This window comes from Oncorhynchus tshawytscha, linkage group LG16 (assembly GCF_018296145.1).
Source record: "Oncorhynchus tshawytscha isolate Ot180627B linkage group LG16, Otsh_v2.0, whole genome shotgun sequence".
NCBI lineage: Eukaryota > Metazoa > Chordata > Actinopteri > Salmoniformes > Salmonidae > Oncorhynchus > Oncorhynchus tshawytscha.
Window position 1 is genome coordinate 45,133,628 of NC_056444.1, and position 24,642 is coordinate 45,158,269.

Consider the following 24,642-nt stretch of genomic DNA (forward strand, 5'->3'; position numbering starts at 1 on the left):
TGACTGAAAGCACAATGTCACAAGAAACACAAGAGATGTACATCATGACGACAAATCAATACCTTCACAACCAGCAGTTGTGAAGGTAGGCAGACAACAGCCATCTAGCATCCTCTATCACTTTGTCTCATTTGAGTTAAGACTCTGGTTTGGATACTGAAAGTCTGTATTAAAACGACTGTGCCGTTAGCATTATTAGAGATTTATTATTTGCCATTCCCAGAAAACTGTTCTGTGTTTATGATGATATAACACTTCAGCATTTTTATAGATGTGCCATAATGTCATAGTCATCCCTAAACATTACCTGAAAACTGTTTATGAGACAACACCTCAGCATTATTAGAGATGTTCCATGATGTCATAGTCATCCCTAAACATTGCCAGAAAACTGTTTATGATGATACAACAGTTAAGCATTAATATAGATCTGCCATGTCATAGTCATCCCTAAACATTGCCAGAAAACTGTTTATGATTATATAACCCTTCAGCATTTTTGGAGATGTGTCATTATGTCATAGTCATCCCTAAACATTGCCAGGAAACGCTTCTATTTGTTTATGATGATACAACACATCAGCATTATTAGAGATGTGCCATGATGTCATAGTCATCGCTAAACATTTGCAGAAAACTGTTTATGATGTTACAACACTTCAGCATTACTAGAGATGTGCAATGATGTCATAGTCATCCCTAACCATTGCCAGAAAACTGTTTATGATACAACAGTTCATCATTAATATATATTTGCCATGTCAAAATGATCCCTAAACGTTGCCAGAAAACTGTTTATGATTGTATAACAGTTCAGCATTACTAGAGGTGTGCCATGTCATAGTCATCCCTAAACATTGCCAAAAAACTGTTTATGATGATACAACACTTCAGCATTATTAGAGATGTGCCATGATGTCATAGTCATCCCTAAACATTGCCAGAAAACTGTTTATGATGATACAACACTTCAGCATTATTAGAGATGTGCCATGATGTCATAGTCATCCCTAAACATTGCCAGAAAACTGTTTATGATGATACAACACTTCAGCATTACTAGAGATGTGCCATGTCATAGTCATCCCTAAACATTGCCAAAAAACTGTTTATGATGGTACAAAACTTCAGCATTATTAGAGATGTGCCATGTCACAGTCATCCCTAAAAATTGCCAGAAAACTGTTTTTGATGATTCAAAAGTTCAGCATTATTAGAGATGTGCCCTTATGTCATAGTCATCCATAAACATAACCAGTAAATTGTTTATGATGATTACAACACTTCATTATTTTTAGAGATGTGCCATGTCATAGTCATCCCTAAACATTGCCAGAAAACTGTTCTATGGGTTTATGATAATACACACTTTAGCAATTTTAGAGATGTGCCATGATGTCATAGTCATTCCTAAACATTACCTGAAAACTGTTTATGATGATACAACACTTAAGCATTATTAGAGATGTGCCATGTCATAAGCATCCCTAAACATTGCCAGGAAACTGTTTATGATGATACAACACTTCAGCATTACTAGAGAGATCTGCCATGTCATAGTCATCCCTAAACATTGCCAAAAAACTGTTTATGATGACACAACACTTCAGCATTACTAGAGATCTGCCATGTCATAATAATCCCTAAACATAATACAACACTTCAGCATTATTAGAGATGTGCCATGTCATAGTCATCCCTAAACATTGCCAGAAAACTGTTTATGATTATATAACCCTTCAGCATTTTTGGAGATGTGTCATTATGTCATAGTCATCCCTAAACATTGCCAGGAAACGCTTCTATTTGTTTATGATGATACAACACTTCAGCATTATTAGAGATGTGCCATTATGTCATAATGATCCCTAAACATAGCCAGGAAACTGTTTACGATGATAAAACACTTCATCATTATTAGAAATGTGCCATGATGTCATAATTATCCATAAACAGTGCCAGAAAACTGTTTATGATGATACAACAGTTCAGCATTACTAGAGATGTGCCATGTCATAATCATCCCTAAACATTGCCAGACACCTGTTCTATGTGTTTATGATGATACAATACTTCAGAATTGTTAGAGATGTGACATGATGTCACAGTCACCCCTAAACATTGCCAGAAAACAGTTTATGATGATACAACACTTCATCATTACTAGAGATGTGCCATGTCATAGTCATCCCTAAACATTTCCAGAAAATTGTTTATGATGGTACAACACTTCATCATTATTAGAGATGTGCCATGATGTCATAGTCATCACTAAACATTTGCAAAAAACTGTTTATGATGATACAACAATTCAGCATTATTAGAGATGTGCAATGATGTCATAGTCATCCCTAACCATTGCCAGAAAACTGTTTATGATACAACAGTTCAGCATTAATATATATTTGCCATGTCATAGTCATCCCTAAACATTGCCAGAAAACAGTTTATGATGATACAACACCTCAGCATTATTAGAGTTGTGGCATGTCATAGTCATGCCTAAACATTGCCAAAAAAACTGTTTGATGGTATAACAGTTCCGCATTACTAGAGATGTGCCATGTCATAGTCATCCCTAAACATTACCAAAAAACTGTTTATGATGATACAGCAGTTCAGCATTACTAGAGATGTGCCATGTCATAGTCATCCCTAAACATTGCCAAAAAACTGTTTGATGATACAACACTTCAGCATTACTAGAGATGTGCCATGTCATAGTCATGCCTAAACATTTGCAGAATTCTGTTCTATGTGTTCATGATGATACAACACTTCATTATTTTTAGAGATGTGCCATGTCATAGTCATACCTAAGCATTGCCAGAAAACTGTTTATGTAACGGTTCTCTTGTGGTGAAGGAGAGTCGGACCAAAATGCAGCGTGTAGATTTCGATCCATGTTTAATAAACAAGCGTAAAACACGAATCAATTATAAACACTACAAAACAAAGAACGTAACGAAAACCAAAACAGCCTATACTAGTGTAAACTAACACAGAGACAGGAACAAAGGACACTAAGGACAATCACCCACGAAACACTCAAAGAATATGGCTGCCTAAATATGGTTCCCAATCAGAGACAACGATAAACACCTGCCTCTGATTGAGAACCACTTCAGACAGTCATAGACTTAACTAGAACACCCCACTAAGCTACAATCCCAATACATACACACCACATACAAAAACCCATGCCACACCCTGGCCTGACCAAATAAATGAAGATAAACACAAAATACTTCGACCAGGGCGTGACAGTTTATGATGATATAACACTTCAGCATTATTAGAGATGTGCCATTATGTCATAGTCATCCCTAAACATTGCCAGAAAACTGTTTATGATGATACAACACTTCAGCATTACTAGAGATCTGCCATATCATAGTCATCCCTAAAAGTTGCCGGAAAACTGTTTATGATGATACAATACTTCAGCATTATTAGAGATGTGCCATGTCATAGTCATCCCTAAACATTGCCAGGAAACTGTTCTATGTGTTTATGATGATACAACAGTTCAGCATTACTAGAGATGTGCCATGTCATAATTATCCCTAAACATTGCCAGAAAACTGTTTATGATGGTACAACACTTCATCATTGTTAGAGATGTGCCATGATGTCATAGTCATCGCTAAAAATTTGCAGAAAACTGTTTATGATGTTACAACACTTCAGCATTACTAGAGATGTGCAATGATGTCATAGTCATCCCTAACCATTGCCAGAAAACTGTTTATAATACAACAGTTCATCATTAATATATATTTGCCATGTCAAAGTGATCCCTAAACGTTGCCAGAAAACTGTTTGATGATACAACCCTTCAGCATTATTAGAGATGTGCCATGATGTCATAGTCATCCCTACCCATTGCAAGAAAACTGTTTATGATGGTACAAAACTTCAGCATTATTAGAGATGTGCCATGTCACAGTCATCCCTAAAAATTGCCAGAAAACTGTTTTTGATGATTCAAAAGTTCAGCATTATTAGAGATGTGCCCTTATGTCATAGTCGTCCATAAACATAACCAGTAAATTGTTTATGATGGTACAACACTTCAGTATTACTAGAGATCTGCCATGTCATAATAATCCCTAATCATTGTCAGAAAACTGTTTTTGATGATACAACAGTTCAGCATAATTAGATATGTGCCATGCATAGTTATCCCTAAATATTGCCAGGAAACTGTTTATGATGATACAACACTTCAGTGTTACTACAGATCTGCCATGTCATAATAATCCCTAAACATAATACAACATTTCAGCATTAATAGAGATCTGCCATGTCATAGTCATCCCTAAACATTTGCAGAATTCTGTTCTTTGTGTTTATGATGATAGAACACTTCAGCATTACTAGAGATCTGCCATGTCATAGTCATCCCTAAACATTGCCACAAAACTGTTTATGATGATACAACAGTTCAGCATTACTAGAGATGTGCCATGTCATAATTATCCCTAAACATTGCCAGAAAACTGTTTATGATGGTATAACTGTTCATCATTACTAGAGATGTGCCATGTCATAGTCATCCCTAAACATTGCCACAAAACTGTTTATGATGATACAACAGTTCAGCATTACTAGAGATGTGCCATGTCATAATTATCCCTAAACTTTGCCAGAAAACTGTTTATGATGATACAACAGTTCAGCATTACTAGAGATGTGCCATGTCATAATTATCCCTAAACTTTGCCAGAAAACTGTTTATGATGGTATAACTGTTCATCATTACTAGAGATGTGCCATGTCATAGTCATCCCTAAACATTACCAGAAAACTGTTTATCTCATCCTCTCCCACCCTTACCTCTCCTCCTTTCCTCCATCAAACCCTTCTACCCACAACATTTCTCGTCCCCCTCCCCTACTCTCTCCTGGAGAGGTAAGTCGTACATATCCTCCATCTTGCCTTTGTTGCCATGACAATGCTTCGCAGCACCTCAGGAGGAACTGTCCACTGGGTGATGATGGATCACAAGATCACTGTACTGACAGGCAGGGAGGGAGAGAGAGGAGATAAATGGGAAGAAGAAAAGAGATGAGGGTTAATATCAAGAAAATAGGAAGAGATGGCGAGGTGTGTAGAAAGAGAATGTGGGGATGTACTGTATAAAGGAAGGAAGAGTGGCAAAGAGAAAGAGACAGAAGTAGGGACTAAAATTGAGAAGAGAAGATTAGCCAAACAAAAGAGGACATTTATATGGTTCTTGTAGCACTGTGATTTTTGGGCAGTTGAGAATGGCCATTCATTCCCTTAGTGTGGGCACAGCTGAGAACATAGCCAAGGCTGCAGCCTGATCCAAGCATAGAAACAGCAAGCCATTTACTACCTGTTATTGTTCCACTCTGAAAGAATACACGTCATGTACCCACACGCATATACACCCCCCCACACACACTCAAAAGTTGACTCTCACATCCCCACTTACACACGCGTAATCAAACACACATTTTTGCAAATCTTAAACCAATGCTGACATAGTACATATATGGTTTTGAAATCAATTCCACTACATCTGTGTTTGACATGAAAAGAGGAAGAGGGTTTCTGCACACACAGACACACACACAGTTTGTGACAGATGGCCAGAACATATTTTCAAGGCCTGATGAAATATAGAACCAGCCCCCAATCCCACACACTGTAACACATACACAATCACACACATACACACACACACGTACAAACCCATCAGCATATGCACGTGTTGTCATATGTCAATATGCGTACATTCTCACACATATGCATGCACCCCCCCCACACACACACACAGACTTTCTCCCCATAATCTTGCCATTTAATAGCTGTTTCTATCCATTCTGCTGACTGGGTCTGACACTCTTGAAACAGACCCAAGGAGTCCCTCTCTGAGCTGTGTTGAAGCTCAACTCACAGGCTACACTGCTCTTTCACTCCAACACGGTTTTTACTTCCCTTCACAATATAATAACAATGACCAGGCCCTCTTAGTCATTCAGACAGCATGGTCTGCTCAGTATTCATAAGACTGGGCCTTTTAAGCCTGTGTTACATCCATAGTGATCAGTCCAGAGGCCTTTAAAAGGAGTAACGGGCCAACGGATTCATGGTTCTGTTTCAGAGTATTGGAATTGCCCCTGTATCATATGTGCATATCATATGTATTTAACACACAGTGGCAGCAAGAACAGAACTGAGATAGGTGTACATCAATATCACAGTGCTGGAACTACTGTAACACAGTGAGGTGCTGAACGACGCATTAACATGCATTAGTATAACGTGTAAATGTGCTGCTTTAGCGGATACAAGCTGGCTGACTGCAGAGCAGGGGTCAAGTCCATTTCAATTCATTTCAATGTAATAGTGGGGATTCAATTCACATTGAGAAATGCACCAGGTTATTTACTAATTGTTTGTTTTTCAATTTGATGTGTACAAGTTTAATGCTATAGCTTGGCCCCAGATCTGTATGTATTTGAGCTGCTGCTCTTTAGACTATCGATATATATTTGAGTGGCGTTAGGTAACCCAGCTAGAACGTAACAGCCACACCACCAATTGGCCACACCTGATCTTAATGAGTGCTTGTTTCCTTTGAAACGGGTCTGTTTGAATACACTAGAACAGATTTGTATGCATGAAAACACATTGCATCCTGACTCCATCCAGGTGGTGCAGTGGACTAGTTCCATGGATAGAGAACAGAAGATTATAGGTTTGAATCTCAATGATGCATGACTCATGCCTAAGGAAATTCATTTCCATGTGTCCTATCTGTGCTTGGAGTAAAAAAAAAAATGTTTTACCAAAAAATAACCTATCAGTTTTGAAAAGTATATGGCAAATATAAATCCAATATGGATGGTGGTAAGCGATGGGAAGGGTTGAATGGACCTGAAGGTTGGGAATAAAAACAACTAATAACAACAAGATAACTAATGTAAAACATACTGGGTCCGTAAAACATATATAGATTGAGAACATTTGTGAAAGAAATAGATGGATAGGTTGAGGTTAAAAGAAGGACAGGAGTAAAAGCAAACAAAATAGAACTATTGTAAAATAGACCGTGCAAAATGTATATAGTATGCTTAAGCTGGAAGTGGAAACTAAGCGTTGTTTTTCACAAGCTTACTCCAATGATGTATGTTAGTATGAATGTATGTACGTACGTACCTACCTACCAGTCAAAGGCCACCATGGCCTTTTTTGCCTTTACCTCCCTTATCTCACCTCATTTGCTCACATTGTATATAGACTTATTTTTCGACTGTATTATTGACTCTATGTTTGTTTTACTCCATGTGTAACTCTGTGTTGTTGTATGTGTCGAACTGCTTTGCTTATCTTGGCCAGGTCGCAATTGTAAATGAGAACTTGTTCTCGACTTGCCTACCTGGTTAAATAAAGGTGAAATAAATAAATACATAAAATTGGGTTTAGGTTGAGTGATTGTGGAGGCCAGGTCATCTGATGCAGCACTCCATCACTCTCTTTCTTGGTCAAACAGCCCTTACACAGCCTGGAGGTGTGTTGGGTCATTGTCCTGTTGAAAAACAAATGATAGTCCCACTAAGCGCTAACCAGATGGAATGAGGTATCGCAGCAAAATGCTGGGGTAGCCATGCTGGTTGAGTGTGCCTTGAATTCTAAATAAATCAGTGAAAATGTCACCAGCAAAGCACCTCCACACATTCACACCTCCTGCACTCCATGCTTCACGTGGCAACCACACATGTTGAGATCATCCATTCACCTACTCCGATTCTTACAAAGACATGGCGGTTGGAACCAAAAATCCCATATTTGGACTCATCAGACCAAAGGACAGATTTCCACCGGTTTAATGTCCATTGCTCTTGTTTCTTGGCCCAAGCAAGTCTCTTCTCACTGGTGTCCTTTAGTAGTGGTTGCTTTGCAGCAATTTGACCATGAAGGCCTGATTCACACAGTCTGCCTTTCCTATGGCGGTCCTCATGAGAGCCAGTTTCATCATAGCGTTTAATGGTTTTTGGGACTGCACTTGAAGAAACTTTCAAAGTTCTTGAAATGTTCCGTATTGACTGACCTTCATGTCTTAAAGTAATGATGGACTGTAATTTCTCTTTGCTTATTTGAGCTGTTCTTGCCATAATATAGACTTGGTCTTTTTCCAAAAAGAGCTTATTTCTGTATACCACCCCTACCTGGTCACAAGCATTAAGAAGGAAAGAGATTCCACAAATTAACTTTTAACAAGGTACACCTGTTAATTGAAATGCATTCCAGGTGACTACCTCATGAAGCTGGTTGAGAGAATGCCTAGAGTGTGCAAAGCTGTCATCAAAGCAAAGGGAGGCTACTTTGAGGAATATCAAATGTAAAATATATTTTGATTTGTTTTGGTTACTACGTGATTCCATATGTGTTCTACAATGTAGAAAATAGTAAAAATATAGAAAAACTGTGGAATGAGTAGATGTGTCCAAACTTGTGTCCAGACTGGTACAGACTGGTACTTTATTAAGGCGGCCGGTAACCTAATGGTTAGAGCATTGGGCTAGTAACCGAAAGGTTTCTGTATTGAATCCCCGAGCTGACAAGGTAAAAATCTGTCGTTCTGCCCCTGTCTGTCATTCTGCCCCTGAGCAAGGCAATTAACCCACTGTTCCCCGGGTGCCGAAGACGTGGATGTTGATTAAGCCTCCAATTCAGAGGGGTTGGGTTAAATGCGGAAGACATGTTTCAGTTGAAGGCATTCAGTTGTACAACTGACTAGGTAGCCCTCCTTTCCCTATATATATTTGCAAAAAATATATACGGGGAGTTGGAAGTGATGCAGACAATTACATTTGATCTATCTGCAGTAATACTAAACGAACAAAAACAAAGTAAACATTTTTCAAAAATGGCTTTAACATGAAGGATTTTTGCCGATGCATCAGAATGGGTAAAGAAAGAGCAGGAGATGGATGCTCTTTGATCATGTGTTAACATTGGTGGAATGTTGCATGGATGTTTGCAGTGTTTCCCAAATGTTCCATTGATGTTTGCCATGTGTTTTCTTTGTGCTGGGTCGCGGGGATAGTGACAGCCTGAGGGTATGTCTGCATCGGCCACACGTGAAACTTAAATAAGTTTAAGACTAAAGTGTGGGATTGGCTTCATTGTCAAACACCCTCATTACAGTTTCCCATCTAGTTAATATACAGTTTTCTTTCTCCAAATGATAAAAACATTGTCTGTTGAATTGATACAAAGACAAAAAAAGAGAGTGAGGGAGAATAGAGAGCTTATCGGTCTCTGTGTTTTTCTGGCAGTACTTGTTGTCATGGATTCCTTACCAGTTGTTTGAAACAGGTTGATGATTTTATCAGTTGATTTGACAACATAAGTTTCTGTTTCACAGAGAAACGCTGTATTAATAGAAATCGTATGTGTGGGAGGTTTGAAATAAGATGTCAACTTTAAATGTAAATTATTATTATATTCATCCCATTACTTCTTGCATGTCTTGTATTGTGTGGTATCCCCAGACAATTGACTCCCTGTGTGAATATTTCATTAGGAGAGAGGGAAAGTAAGAGGAGAGGTAAGAGAGAGAGGGGTGGGGGAGGGGGTGGATGCCAGCAAGCAAACCACACCATGCAAGGAAAAGGAGGGGGAAGGCATAGGGAAACAAAATCTGCTTTTCAATGTGCGAGTGTTGAGCAGAGGAGCTGCTGCCTGCTGTAGGTGAACACACAGAGAGACGTTCAGAAGATGCTCTCAGTGAGAGGGGAGCTGACGCTGGGCTTTCATATCATGCTCAAGCTCCTGGACTCCTTCTCTGCCGGTAATAGTTGAAATTCTGCCTGCAGAGCGCTCTGGCTTGCCGACCCGCCGAGGTAGAACCGATTGGCCACCCAGTTGCACTTGCTATTGTTTGGTGGTTTAATCGCTCTGTGGCTCAGTGTTCTCTCTCTGTGGATCGGTGGATGGGAGCAACCCTCTGCAGCTGTAGCATCAGTCAGTGAGCCTCACTAATGCAGATAGATCAATAGCTCTTGTCCTAATAGCAGGCGAGAGAGAGAAAGCGGGTGAGAGAGAGCAGAGCAGAGATCGCTGTGGCTAACGCGCAATGTAGTGCAGTGGCACTTGTAGAAAGAGGGAATGAGTGAGAAGAAGAGCGAGTGAGAGCTGGACTAGCTCTACTTTTCTCTGCAGCAGGACCCGTCGTCTATCACTCAATCCTTGCGTCCCTCTGTCCGTCCGTCCTTCCTAGGAAGTGGTTGTTTTTGCTCTGGGTGGGGTGGGGGAGGTGGGGGGGTTACAAAGTAACACTTGTCATTGATACTCTCTCTGTCTCTCTGCCGCTGCTTTGCAGGAGTGGTGGCGGCCAAGAGGAGCCCCAAGCTGGTGGTGAGTACACCACAACTCTCTTCTCCCTCATCTCCTCCCTTCTGCATTTGTTTGTGTTATTCCCCCCGTGCATGCCCACTTCCTACTGGATGGATGTGGGGGCTATTTAAAGAACAAAAGATATGGAGATAAGGAAGACAGGATTCTAATCTTTCCTTTTCCGCTCTCCATCCAGCCTTCCATAGACCTCTCCTGCTACTTTCCTTTTTCCCCACTTTCTTTCTTTGACTCTCTCGCCCCCCCACTGTGACCCCCTTTTCCTTTCACTCGCAAGCTCTCCATTGCTCCCTCTCCTAGGTATTTTCTCTCTCTCCATTGTCTTTCTCTCTCTCTCTCTTTAACCCCTTCCTTCCCTCCATCTCTCCCATGCTGTCATTGAGTGATTTAAGGGTAGCCTGGGTGTCCTGATTGAGTCATTGTAATGGTGTCTAGCTGGTAAGGAGGGCACAGGGTCATGGATGAGGGGAAAGGAGGATGAGAGGAGAGAGGGGTTGTCTTTTACCAGTGGCTAGTTGAAACTAGTTGAAATGCACAGAGCCAAGGACGAGGGGAAAAGAGATAAGCAATACAAAAGGTATCGATAGAGTGAAGAGGAGAGATTAACAAATGATGATGGAATAAGGGAGAGAACTGAAGGGAATGTTGGAGCCGTTCTACGGGACTGACTCACAAGCTTGATCCCACAGCTACAATAGGCAGAGAGGAAGAGAGACAGACTAGCTACCTCAGTACTGGAGCGGTGGGATGGTCTCTCCGGGGACAATCACTTTATTCTGAGGTTTAAAGAGCAAACGCCTCCTCATCTTTACGACTCATCTTAACCTGATGAGAAATCAATGCTGGCTGTTAGGAGACTCCATCACCGCTGTGAAAGACACACCCATAGCATCCCCTGGAGTGTCGTCCAGAGGGTAAAGTTGTCCCCAAAAAAACTGATCTGAGGTCAGTTTTGTGTTCTGCCCACCTATCCTCCTGAGACCGAGCAATTCATTTTTGTCCATTTTGTTTTTTGGTCCATATCTCTAAGGCCATACATGCCCGTGTGTTAGGTCCTGTTGTACCTTTGAGAGGACATTTTGGGCTTTTCAATGATATCATAGGTGTGGGGGTGTCACCTTGATAGTTCTTTCTTTCTGGTTCTTAAAAATGTCTACCATCACAATTAGTACATTTTGTGGTAAGTGTGTGTAATTATCATTTTTGTGATATTCAAAATTTTTATAATAGGTAAATATCTCACATTTCACAAACAAAAGACCTGGAAAATTATTGACATTTCCCTCAATGTTGCACTAATGCAATTCCACGAAATGTGCAGCAGCAGATTGGCAAAAAATAAAATAGTACATTATCCAAACAGGTTGTCAGATGGGAGCCTATAACCTAGAGTATTTACTTCACACAAAGTTGTCATAAATTCAAAGCACACACATAGACACTGACAGTCTGCACAGGAGACCTGAATGCAGTTTAGAGCTCTCATCAGAACTGAAAATTTGATCCCGGTCTGTCCCAATCCCAGTGGGCTGAAGCCCGTACCCAGGCCTGGTCCGACATCACAGAAATGAAATGAGCCCGAACCCAGAAAAAAAGCCAGAATTCTAGAAACAGTAGTATGTTGATGTAAACCGGTGTTGATAATAACAAGGTGAAGGCGGGCAGCAGCAGAGTGAGGATATGAAGAAACAGTAGTATGTTGATTTTATCCTCCTGATTTCTGCTTACAAGCTAAAATTAAAGCAGGGGGTACCAGTGACACGCTCAATACGGAGAGGTCAGATGACCCGGATGCTATGCTACAGGACTGTTTTGCTAGCACAGACTGGCATTTGTTCCAGGATTCATCAAATGGCATTGAGGAAAATATCACCTCAGTCATCGGCTTCATCAATAAGTTCATTGATGATGTCGTCCCAACAGTGACCGTACATACATATCCCAACCAGAAGTCATGGATTACAGGCAACATCCGCATCGAGCTAATGGCTAGAGCTGCCACTTTCAAAGATTGTGACACTAATCCAGACAATTTATAAGAAACCCCTCTATGCTCTCAGACAAACCATCAAAAAGGCAAAGCGTCAATGGAGGATTAAGATTGAATCCTACTATACCGGCTATGACGCTCGTCGGCTGTGGCAGGGCTTGAAAACTATTACAGACTAGAAAGGGAAACCCAACCACGAGCTGCCCAGTGACGCGAGCCTACCAGACAAGCTAAATGTATTTTATGCTTGCTTCGAGGCATGCAACACTGAAGCATGCATGAGAGCACCAGCTGTTCTGGACGACTGTGTGATAACTCTCTCGGTAGCCGATGTGAGCAAGACCTTTAAACAGGTAAACATTCATGAAGCTGCGGGGACAGATGGATTACCAGAATGTGTACTCAAATAATTTGTGAACCAACTGGCAAGTGTATTCACTGACTGTAATACCTACGTGTTTAAAGCAGACCAACCATAGTTCCTGTTCCCAAGGAAGCAAATGTAACCTGCCTAAATGATTACCGCCCAGTAGCACACACGGCTGGTCATGGCTCACATCAACAGCATCCTCCCGGATACTCTAGACCTGCCCCAACAGATCCACAGATAATGCAATATTAATGACACTCCACACTGCCCTTTCCTACTTGGACAAAAGGAACACCTATGTGAGAATGCTGTTCATTGACTACAGCTCAGCGTTCAAAACCATAATGGCACAGAGCTCATCACTAAGCTAAGGACCCTGGAACTAAACACCTCCCTCTGCAACTGGATTCTGGACTTCCTGACAGGCCGTCCCCAGGTGGTAAGGGTAGGCAACAGCACGTCTGCTACAGCACGTCTGCTGTTCTTTTTCCCTTCTTGTACTCCCTATTCACCCACAACTCCAACATCATCATTATGTTTTCTGACGACACAACAGTGGTAGGCCTGATCACCGACAGCAATGAGACAGCCTATAGGGAGGAGGTTAGAGACCCGGCAGTGTGGTGCCAGGGCAATAATCTCTCCCTCAATGTGAGCAAGACAAAGGAGCTGATCGTGGACTACAGAAAAAGGCGGGCCGAATAGGCCAATTTAACATTGACAGCGCTGTAGTGGAGCGGATCGAGAGTTTCAAGTTCCTTGGTGTCCACATCACCAACAAACTATGATGTTCCAAACACACCAAGACAGTGGTGAAGAGGGTATGGCAACACCTTTTCCCTCTTAGGAGACTGAAAAGATTTGGCATGGGTCCCCAGATCCTCAAAAGGTTCTACTGCTGCCCATCGAGAGCATCTTGAACGGTAGCGTCACCGCCTGGTATGATAACTGCTCAGGATCTGACCATAAGGCGCAACAGAGTGTAGTGTGTATGGCCCAGTACATCACTGGGGCCAAGCTTCCTGCCATCCAGGACCTATATACTAGACTGTGTCAGAGGAAAGCCCAAAAAAGTCACTCCAAGTCATAGACTGTTTTCTCTGCTACCGCACGGCAAGCGTTACCCGTGTGCCAAGTGTAGGACCAAAAGGCTCCTTAACAGCTTCTACCCCCAAGCTGAACAATTAATCAAAACTATTTACATCTATGCATAGTCACTTTACAAATTACCTTGGTTAACCTGTACACCCCCGCACATTGACTCTGTACCGGTACCCCCTGTATATAGCCTCGTTATTGTTATTTAATTTTTTATTATTTTGTACTTTTGTTTATTTAGTAAATATTTTCTTAACTCTTTCTTAAACTGCACTGTTAAGGGCTTGTAAGTAAGCATTTCACGGTAAGGTCTATACATGTTATATTCTGCGCATGTGACAAATAAAGTAGATATGGATATTTTTTTCCCTTGATATATAAACCATGTCCTCACTTCCTCCCCATTATTCATGAGCTGATCTGCTATCTGTATAATCATCAACTCGATTTAGCCAAATATTCTGTCATTCGTCATTGAAGGTTGTCTAGCAAGCTTAACAACTTTGGTCATTTGACTTTTTTTGACTGCTTTACAACGTTTGAATGATTCGACAATGCTGGCCTACTCTGGGTGTGCTCTGTGTGTCCTGAGCGTGCTCTGTGTCGGAGTGGCATATCAAGATGCTGATTTAACAACATGGTCATTACACAGGTACACCTTGTGCTGGGGACAATAAAAGGCCACTGTAAAATCAGCAGTTTTGTCAAACAACATAATGCCACAGACGTCTCAAGTTTTAAGGGAACATGCAATTGGCATACTGACTTCAGTAATGTCCCCCAGAGCTGTTGCCAGAGAATTGAACATTACTTTCTCTACCATAAGCCGTTTCCAACGGACCTTTAGAGAATTTTGCAGTACAGTACGTCCAACCGGCCTCCCAACTGCAGACCACGTGAATGGCGTCATGTGGCAAGGGGTTTGCTGATGTCACGTTGTGAATAGAGTTCCCCATGGTGGGATTATGGTATGGGTAGGCAACGAACACAATTGCATTTTATCGATGACAATTTGAATGAACAGAAATACTTTGACGGGATCCTGAGGCCCATTGTGAGGTCCATTTAAAAAAAAAAGTTATCTGTGACCAAGAGATGCATATTTGTATTCCCAGTCATGTGAAATCCATAGATTAGGGCCAAATGTATTTCAATTTACTGATTTCCTCTTATGAACTGTAACTCAGTAAAACCTTTGAAATTGTTGCATGTAGGATTTATATTTTTGTTCAGTTTAGACTGTAAATATTCATTTTATTTGCTGTGAAATGTATAAATAGCGGCACAGCCAATACGTCAATGTGGCACAGCCACAATCTTATTTTGGGGAACCCTGAGTGACCAAACTTGGTGTTAAACGCTTTGAATTGGTATTTGCAATTTTCGCGTATTTCCGGGGACTCTCGGGATAAATATGAATTATTCTTGACATTAAAACTTTGTAGATTTTTGGGAAAATATATGAATCCCTATTTCCTTCTCCCAAGTGTGTTTTTATTATGACAATTCATCAACCCTTAGGTCTTCATAGGGTGCCTATAGGCAAAATCAGTGCTTATGGCCAACTTCTACCCAGAGCCATCCATAAAGTATGTACTGTATACTACAGGAATACATGTATACTACAGCAGGGATAATACTTCACATACATACTTCAGTGTTCCTGTTAACAGGAAGCTGGGAAATTTGGGATTAGAGATTAACAGGGATATGGCTTCAGTCATAGCAGGGGCGTCGCCAATTGAGGTCATGTGACAGGGTGGGGGGGGGAGGGGCAGGGTGCTGTAGGGGTCGAGAGGGACCAATGGTGACCCTGGTTGGCTGTCACCGTTGATTCGTTTTTCTCAGAGGAAAGCAGGCTTTTCCCCCTCTGTGTTATATCATTGAAATGTCAGGCTGCATGCAACTCTGTCAGCCTCTAAGAGCTGTTCTGTCTCTGGTGCTGGGCTTTAAATATGTGTTCAGAGTACACTGCCATATGCAAGAGGGACCCAACTGTCTTGGTGTATTTGCAACTCTCTCTTGATCAAAATGAAGTGTTGACTTGTAAGTGTGTTTTTGTTTCTACTAACAAAACTATTTTGACGTGTTAACTTTTCTTTTCATGATTTGTGTTGGTTTTAATATTTGACTAACCATAAGAAATATCATTGAACCGTAAAAAATCTTAATTGAAATAGACACAACTTGAAGACATGATTTCCTTGAACTAATCCACAGTCCATTTTGATTAGCTTCTTCAAATGTCCCTTTGTCTTAGCCAGGCTTAGTGGTCATGTATTCAGTGATTTGTCTTGGACTGAATATATGAATTTGAAATCAAAGAAAGTGTCTTAACAATAAATGTGTTTACACGTAGAACGTAGTGTGTGTATGAATAAAGAGCATGGATGAAGAAGGCATTGTGGTGCTCATTTGAATTTCGGCATCAGACCAATGCCTACTTCATACTTAAAACATATGTTTCTGTGTGTGGGTGTCATAGAAACCATCTCTCCCCCAACACTATTAGACTACAGCTCTAACTGACAGTCACACTCAATTCACTTGGTGTTTCTATGATGTTGACCTTGGATTATTGTTACCTTCTTCTCGCTCTCTACTACCTTCCCTTCTTACGGATCTCTCTCTCTTTTCTCTCCCCATCTTTCTTATTTCTCTCTTATTCGTCTCTTTTTCTTCCCCTCTTAACCCTCCCTTTCTCACTATCACCTCACCTTCTCCTCTCGTCTTCTCTCTCCCCCGTGTTGCACCCTCTCCCCCTCCCTCCTCTCTCTCCCTCCCCCCCCTCCTCTCTCTCCCTCCCCATTCTGTCCATTCAGCAGCAGCTGGAGAGGAAGGACAGTCAGAGCAGCTCCCAGCACAGTGTGTGCAGCCATCGCAGCACCCACACAGACTCCCCCAGCCACCCCCCCTCCAACATGCCCAGTGAGGCCATGGCACCCCCTCCGGCCGCACCCACTCAGCCGCTACCTGGCTTGCCTCCGCTGCCCACCCAGGACCCTGGAGATGGCACCATGACCCTCCAGAAGAAGCCAGACCCCTTCAAGATCTGGGCCCAGTCCAGGAGCATGTATGAGAGCAGACGTGAGTAGACTCAAAATCAAATACTTCATTGTGGTTTATGATGACAACTGATAAAGGTAGGTTCAACAATGTTGCCAAAAAATATTAGATATAATATATATTTTATAGATACAGATACAGGTACAAACAGGTACAAACGTTGAGACATTAGTGAATGATCCATGTATTTAATAATCCTGTCTGTTGTTTGGTGGGAAGAGAGGAACTTTTCAAATGTTTCTGTTTGGAATATACTAGAGAGCGTATCAATTTCTTCAAAGTGTGTGGGTGTTGCATTGAATCCTGGAGGAGAAGCATTGTTGAGTACTTTGTAGGAACAGCTCATTGTGTGTGTGTGCGCGTGTGCTCATGTGTGTGTGTGTGTGTGTGTGTGTGTGTGTGTGTGTACGACTCAAACCTGACTCAAACCTGATTCTATGACAAAAGGTGTCTCAGAGAACATAGTCTCCTTGCAAAACAGATGTGTTTCCTGCTCTGTGGTACTATCGACATCTCCTGCAATATGAAGCACCTGCATTTCCAAACACTGTGTAGGTGTGTGTATACTGCCTTGCCACCGGAAGAAGGGGTTAAAAATGAAGGGTCACATACATCCTACCTTGCTGACGGCTCAGAATTTAAGTATGATATATCCAATGTTGACCCAAGCTTACGTCAGGAGCTATTTCTGTGTTGCTTGTGCAGGAGTACAGGAACACAACTGGAGGTTGACTGTGGTTAGTGGATAAGCAGAACCATTTGATAAAAATAATGTGAATGTTTCCGTCAATAGATGTTCTCATCAGCAGAAAACAAGTCTATTGGCCAAAATGTTAAAATACAATAGTTTTTTCTCTAAGCATCGGGAGCGATAGAATGTACACCCATTTAGAATTCTAAAAGCAGAACATCTGTTAAGGCTCTCCCTTTGCAATCACAGTTCAGGTCTTCTATTATTCATGTGAAGGAGGGAACCACCCCACTTATTTACTATACTCACTACAAGAGTCTCTTGAGAGAAATGGTTTGTTCTCCAAACAATGGGTCATTCATTCCCATCTCGGGGGAATACAATGAGTCCTCGAGAAAAACTTATTGTATATTAAAGAGTAATTTACATTGCAACATATACGTTAAGGCTGACTGGGGGACAAGCAAACAGAACTTACTATAACTTACCCGCCCTCCTTTCGGTAAAGCTGACCACGACTCCATTTTGTTGATTCCAGCCTAGAGACAGAAACTAAAACAAGAAGTTCCGCGCTCAGGTCTGTTCAACGCTGGTCCGACCAAACTGATTCCACGCTTCAAGACTGCTTCGATCACGTGGATTGGGATATGTTCCGCATTGCGTCCAACAACAACATTGACGAATACGCTGATTCGGTGAGCGAGTTCATTAGAAAGTGCATCGGCGATGTTCTACCCACAGCAACGATTAAACATTCCCAAACCAGAAACCGTGGATTGACGGCAGCATTCGCGTGAAACTGAAAGCACAAACCATTGCTTTTAACCAGGGCAAGGTGACTGGAAACATGACCGAATACAAACAGTGTAGCTATTCACTCCGCAAGGCAATCAAACAACCTAAGCATCAGTATAGAGACAAAGTAGAGTTACAATTCAACGGCTCAGACACAAGAGGTATGTGGCAGGGTCTACAGTCAATCACGGATCGCAAAAAGAAAACCAGCCCCGTCGCGGACCAGGATGTCTTGCTCCCAGGCAGACTAAATAACTTCTTTGCTCGCTTTGAGGACAATACAGTGCCACTGACACGGCCCGCTACCAAAACCTGCGGACTCTCCTCCACTGTAACCGACGTGAGTAAAGCATTTAAACGTGTTAATCCTAGCAAGGCTGCAGGCCCAGATGGCATCCCCAGCAGCATCCTCAGAGCATGCGCAGACCAGCTGGCTGGTGTGTTTACGGACATATTCAATCAATCCTTATCCCAGTCTGCTGTTCCCACATGCTTCAAGAGGGCCACCATTGTTCCTGTTCCCAAGATAGCTAAGGTAACTGAGCTAAACGACTACCGCCCCGTAGCACTCACTTCTGTCATCATGAAGTGCTTTGAGAGACTAGCCAAGGTCCACAGACGACGCAATCGCAACCACACTGTACACTGCCCTAACCCATCTGGACAAGAGGAATACCTATGTGAGAATGCTGTTCATCGATTACATCTCAGCATTTAACACCATAGTACCCTCCAAGCTCGTCATCAAGCTCGAGACCCTGGGTCTCGACCCCGCCCTGTGCAACTGGGTACTGGACTTCCTGATGGGCCGCCCCCAGGTGGTGAGGGTAGGTAACAACATCTCCACCCCGCTGATCCTCAACACTGGGGCCCCATAAGGGTGCGTTCTGAGCCCTCTCCTGTACTCCCTCTTCACCCACGACTGCGTGGCCACGCACGCCTCCAACTCAATCATCAAGTTTGCGGACGACACTACAGTGGTAGTCATGATTACCAACAACGACGAGACGGCCTACAGGGAGGAGGTGAGGGCCCTCGTAGTGTGGTGTCAGGAAAATAACCTCACACTCAACGTCAACAAAACAAAGGAGATGATTGTGGACTTCAGGAAACAGCAGAGGGAGCACCCCCCTATCCGCATCGACGGGACAGTAGTGGAGAGGGTAGTAGGTTTTAAGTTCCTCGGCGTACACATCATGGACAAACTGAATTGGTCCACCCACACAGACAACGTTGTGAAGAAGGCGCAGCAGCGGCTCTTCAACCTCAGGAGGCTGAAGAAATTCGGCTTGTCACCAAATCACTCACAAACTTCTACAGATGCACAATCGAGAGCATCCTGTCGGGTTGTATCACCGCCTTGAACGGCAAATGCTCCACCCACAACCATAAGGCTCTCCAGAGGGTAGTGAGGTCTGCACAACACATCACCGGGGGCAAACTACCTGCCCTCCAGGACACCTACACCACCCGATGTCACAGGAAGGCCATAAAGATCATCAAGGACAACAACCACCCGAGCCACTGCCTGTTCACCCCGGCATCATCCATCAGGCGAGGTCAGTACAGGTGCATCAAAGCAGGGACCGAGAGACTGCAAAACAGCTTATATCTCAAGGCCATCAGACTGTTAAACAGCCACCACTAACATTAAGTGGCTGCTGCCAACATACTGACTCAACTCCAGCCACTTTAATAATGGAAATGGATGGAAATTGATGTAAAAAATGTATCACTACCCACTTTAAACAATGCCTCTTAATATAATGTTTACGTAATGTTTACATATTCTTATCGGCAGACTCAGTTGCCTTGGTTTGTCTGATGACTGCCGTGCCTGGTTCACCAACTACTTTGCAGACAGTGTTCAGTGTGTCAAATCGGAGGGCATGCAGTCCGGTCCTCTTGCAGTCTCTATGGGGGTGCCACAGGGTTCAATTCTCGGGCCGACTCTTTTCTCTGTATATATCAATGATGTTGCTCTTGCTGCGAGCAATTCCCTGATCCACCTCTACGCAGACGACACCATTCTATATACTTCAGGCCCGTCCTTGGACACTGTGCTATCTAACCTCCAAACGAGCTTCAATGCCATACAACACTCCTTCCGTGGCCTCCAACTGCTCTTCAACGCTAGTAAAACCAAATGCATGCTTTTCAACCGTTCGCTGCCTGCACCCGCACGCCTGACTAGCATCACCACCCTGGATGGTTCCGACCTTGAATCTATAAGTACCTAGGTGTCTGGCTAGACTGTAAACTCTCCTTCCAGACTCATCAAACATCTCCAATCGAAAATCAAATCTAGAGTCGGCTTTCTATTCCGCAACAAAGCCTCCTTCACTCACGCCTTCAAACTTACCCTAGTAAAACTGACTATCCTACCGATCCTCGACTTCGGCGATGTCATCTACAAAATAGCTTCCAACACTCTACTCAGCAAACTGGATGCAGTTTATCACAGTGCCATCCGTTTTGTCACTAAAGCACCTTATACCACCCACCACTGCGACCTGTATGCTCTAGTCGGCTGGCCCTCGCTACATATTCATCGCCAGACCCACTGGCTCCAGGTCATCTACAAGTCCATGCTAGGTAAAGGTCCGCCTTATCTCAGTTCACTGGTCACGATGGCAACACCCACCCGTAGCACGCACTCCAGCAGGTGTATCTCACTGATCATCCCTAAAGCCAACACCTCATTTGGCCGCCTTTCGTTACAGTTCTCTGCTGCCTGTGACTGGAACGAATTGCAAAAATCGCTGAAGTTGGAGACTTATCTCCCTCACCAACTTCAAACATCTGCTATCTGAGCAGCTAACCGATCGCTGCAGCTGTACATAGGCTATCAGTAAATAGCCCACCCAATTTTACCTACCTCATCCCCATACTGTTTATATTTATTTACTTTCTGCTCTTTTGTGTAACAGGGTTATATTGGTGATTCCCCTTGCCACTTTATTGTTAAGCCAATGGGTTTTTGGTTTGAGTTTGTCTTGCCTTCACCTACTCAACATGGCATCTTATTGGCTGGTTTGCGTAGCTTGCTTACGAGGGGGGATGTTCTGTCACGGTTTTCCTTAGGTGTAAGAGAGTCAGACCAAAATGTGGTGTGGCTATTGCGATCCATGTTTAATGAGACAAAGTAAACACGAACGGACTCCGGCCGCAAAACCTGAACCTATAGGGGAGGGTCTGGGTGGGCATCTGTCCGCGGTGGCGGCTCTGGTGCTGGACGTGGCCCCCACTTCACCGTAGTCTTAGTCCCCCACCTTGTCCGCTTCCGTGGCCTCCTCACCATGGCAACTCTTCTCAATGGACAGAGGGGCGGCAGCTCGGGACAGAGGGGCGGCAGCTCGGGACAGAGGGGCGGCAGCTCTTGGCTGAGGGGCAGGGGCTCTTGGCTGAGGGGCAGGGGGTCTTGGCTGAGGGGCTCTGGGCTGAGGGGCTCTGGCGGCTCTGGGCTGAGGGGCTCTGGCGGCCCCTGGCTGACTGGCGGCACTGGCGGCCCCTGGCTGACTGGCGGCCCCTGGCTGACTGGCGGCACTGGCGGCCCCTGGCTGACTGGCGGCCCCTGGCTGACTGGCGGCCCCTGGCAGACTGGCGGCTCAGGCGGCGCTGGGCAGACGGGAGGCTCAGGCGGCGCTGGGCAGACGGGAGGCTCAGGCGGCGCTGGGCAGACGGGAGGCTCAGGCGGCGCTGGGCAGACGGGAGGCTCAGGCGGCGCTGGGCAGACGGAACGCTCCGGCAACGCTGGAGAGGAAGGCTCTGGCAGCGCTGGACTGAGTAGCTCTCGTTGCGCCGAACAGGCAGGAGACTCCGGCTGCGCCGGAGAGGCGGGAGACTCCGGCAGCAGCGCCGGACAGGCGGGAGACTCCGGCAGCAGCCGGAGGGGCTGCCACCGGAGGGCTGGTGCGTGGAGGTGGTGACGGATCGACCGGACCGTGCAGGCGCACTGGAGCTCTTGAGCACCGAGTCTGCCCAACCTTACCCGGTTGAATGGTCCCGGTCGCCCTGCCAGTGCGGCGAGGTGGAATAGCCCGCACTGGGCTATGCAGGCGAACTGGGGACACTGTGCAAAAGGCTGGTGCCATGTAAGCCGGCCCAAGGAGACGCACTGGAGACCAGATGCGTAGAGCCGGCCTCACGCCCTGACCATACTAAATAAATACAAAACAAAGGAAATAAAGGTCAGAACGTGACATGTTCCAGTTAGAATCGTCCCAGTGAACAAAGCACCAAACCAGCGGTAAGTTGTTGGTTGCAAAGCACTGTACATCAAAAGTGATTTTTATACTCTCAAGTGATGATTTAAATGTACAATTTATATCAAATTGTTTGTAAATGTTATTCGAACATCACACATAAGATGCAGCGGTTTTTGGAGAATATTTGTTGTGCATTTTGTTGTAAAGAATTCCCTCCAGTACTAGCTAGCAACTTACTGTGTCTGGTGGGGGGGGGGGTCATATATTTTGTACAGTGCGTGAGTGCAGAGTTGGATGGTGAGACGAGCATTGCATAACGTGCAATTTTGTGTCGTTCCTATCAGGTACATTGTTAAAGATATTATATTGTATATTGTAATTGTATTATTTTGGTAACTAGCCCAGTGAACAAGCACCAAACCAGCGTGCGTGAGTGCGATGGTGAGACGAGCATTGCATGACGTGCAATTTTGTGTCGTTCCTATCAGAATAAAGCTACATGACTGGTGCTACATATTGGAGTTCCGTGTCGATGACTGATTGTACACAACGCAAGAAGAGTACTGTTACATTTGCACACCAATATCTCTACCTGTCCATGACCTTCTGATCATTTATCACTCCAGTGTTAATCTGCAAAATTGTAATTATTTGCCTACCTCCTCATGCCTTTTGCACACAATGTATATAGACTCTCTTTTTTTCTACTGTGTTATTGACTTGTTAATTGTTTACTCCATGTGTAACTCTGTGTTGTCTTTTCACACTGCTGTGCTTTATCTTGGCCAGGTCGCAGTTGCAAATGAGAACTTGTTCTCACCTAGCCTACCTGGTTAAATAAAGGTGAAATAAAAAATAAATAAAAATTACTTATCTCATATGTATATACTGTACTCTATATCATCTACTGCATCTTGCAATCTTTATGTCATACATGTATCACTAGCCACTTTAAACTATGCCACTTTTATTTTTACATACCCTACATTACTCATCTCATATGTATATACTGTACTCGATACCATCTACTGCATCTACATATAATCCTATGCCGTTCTGTACCATCACTCATTCATATATCTTTATGTACATATTCTTTATCCCTTTATAATTGTGTGTATAAGGTAGTAGTTTTGCAATTGTTAGGTTAGATTACTCGTTTCTTATTACTGCATTGTCGGAACTAGAAGCACAAGCATTTCACTACACTCGCATTAACATCTGCTAACCATGTGTATGTGACAAATAAAAATGGACTTGATTAGATTTGATGTAATGTTGTTTTTCTCGATTGCCATTTGCAATTCATAAGCAGCAGGCTGTTGCTTGTCTGATGTCAACAATAATGTGTTTACATGTATGGTGTATTAAAAACGCACCCATCAGAAGAATATGCACATTACGTGTGCTCGTGCAGCTTGTGTGTTTGTGCGTTCGTGTGTGCGTGTGTTAATGGTAATCTTTTGGGCTGAAGAGTGTATGCATCCAGGGTTGGGTAGGTCACTTTCTAAATGTAATCTGTCACAGTCACTAGTTACCTGTCCAAAATTGTAATCAGTAACGTAAATTTTTGGTTACCCAAAGTCAGTAATGTAATCTGATTACTTTTGAATTCTTTTCCCTTAAGAGGCATTAGAAGAAGATGAAAAGGATCCATGAATTACATTTGGTGTGTCATCATAGTGGTCTCTGGTTTATGGTCAGACTCGCTCAGGTGGAACAATCTTAATTAAACTTGTACCTTTTTTCAATGCTGAATTGAATGTCATTGAGAAACAGAAAGGTGTTAATGTATTTTTTTCCCCGAAAACATCCTTTTTCAAAATGACAAAAGTCATCTAAGACGTAAACTGGTTTCCCAAAAGTATCTGTAATCTGATTTTAAAAAACAACAAAAGATTATGATAACGTAACCGATTACATTAGTTTTTTCCCCAAATCAGATTACATGACTACACTGACTATACTAATGAATATAATCTGTTACTCCCCACCATAGATGAATGTAATCTGTTACTCCCCACCATAGATT

General features: G+C 43.1%; 1 protein-coding gene across 3 annotated transcripts in view; it reads left to right on the top strand.

Annotated features, from left to right (window-relative positions):
- LOC112215165 (membrane-associated guanylate kinase, WW and PDZ domain-containing protein 1) overlaps window positions 1-24,642 on the top strand; it is a 64,432-nt gene that overhangs the window by 21,963 nt on the left and 17,827 nt on the right. For 2 of the 3 annotated variants that reach the window (XM_042299206.1, XM_042299208.1), the window contains exons 11-12: window positions 10,361-10,395; window positions 16,673-16,937. In XM_042299206.1, coding sequence (XP_042155140.1) covers window positions 10,361-10,395; window positions 16,673-16,937 — 300 coding nt within the window. The remainder of the gene's footprint in view (window positions 1-10,360; window positions 10,396-16,672; window positions 16,938-24,642) is intronic. The other variant, XM_042299207.1, reaches the window with a different exon arrangement.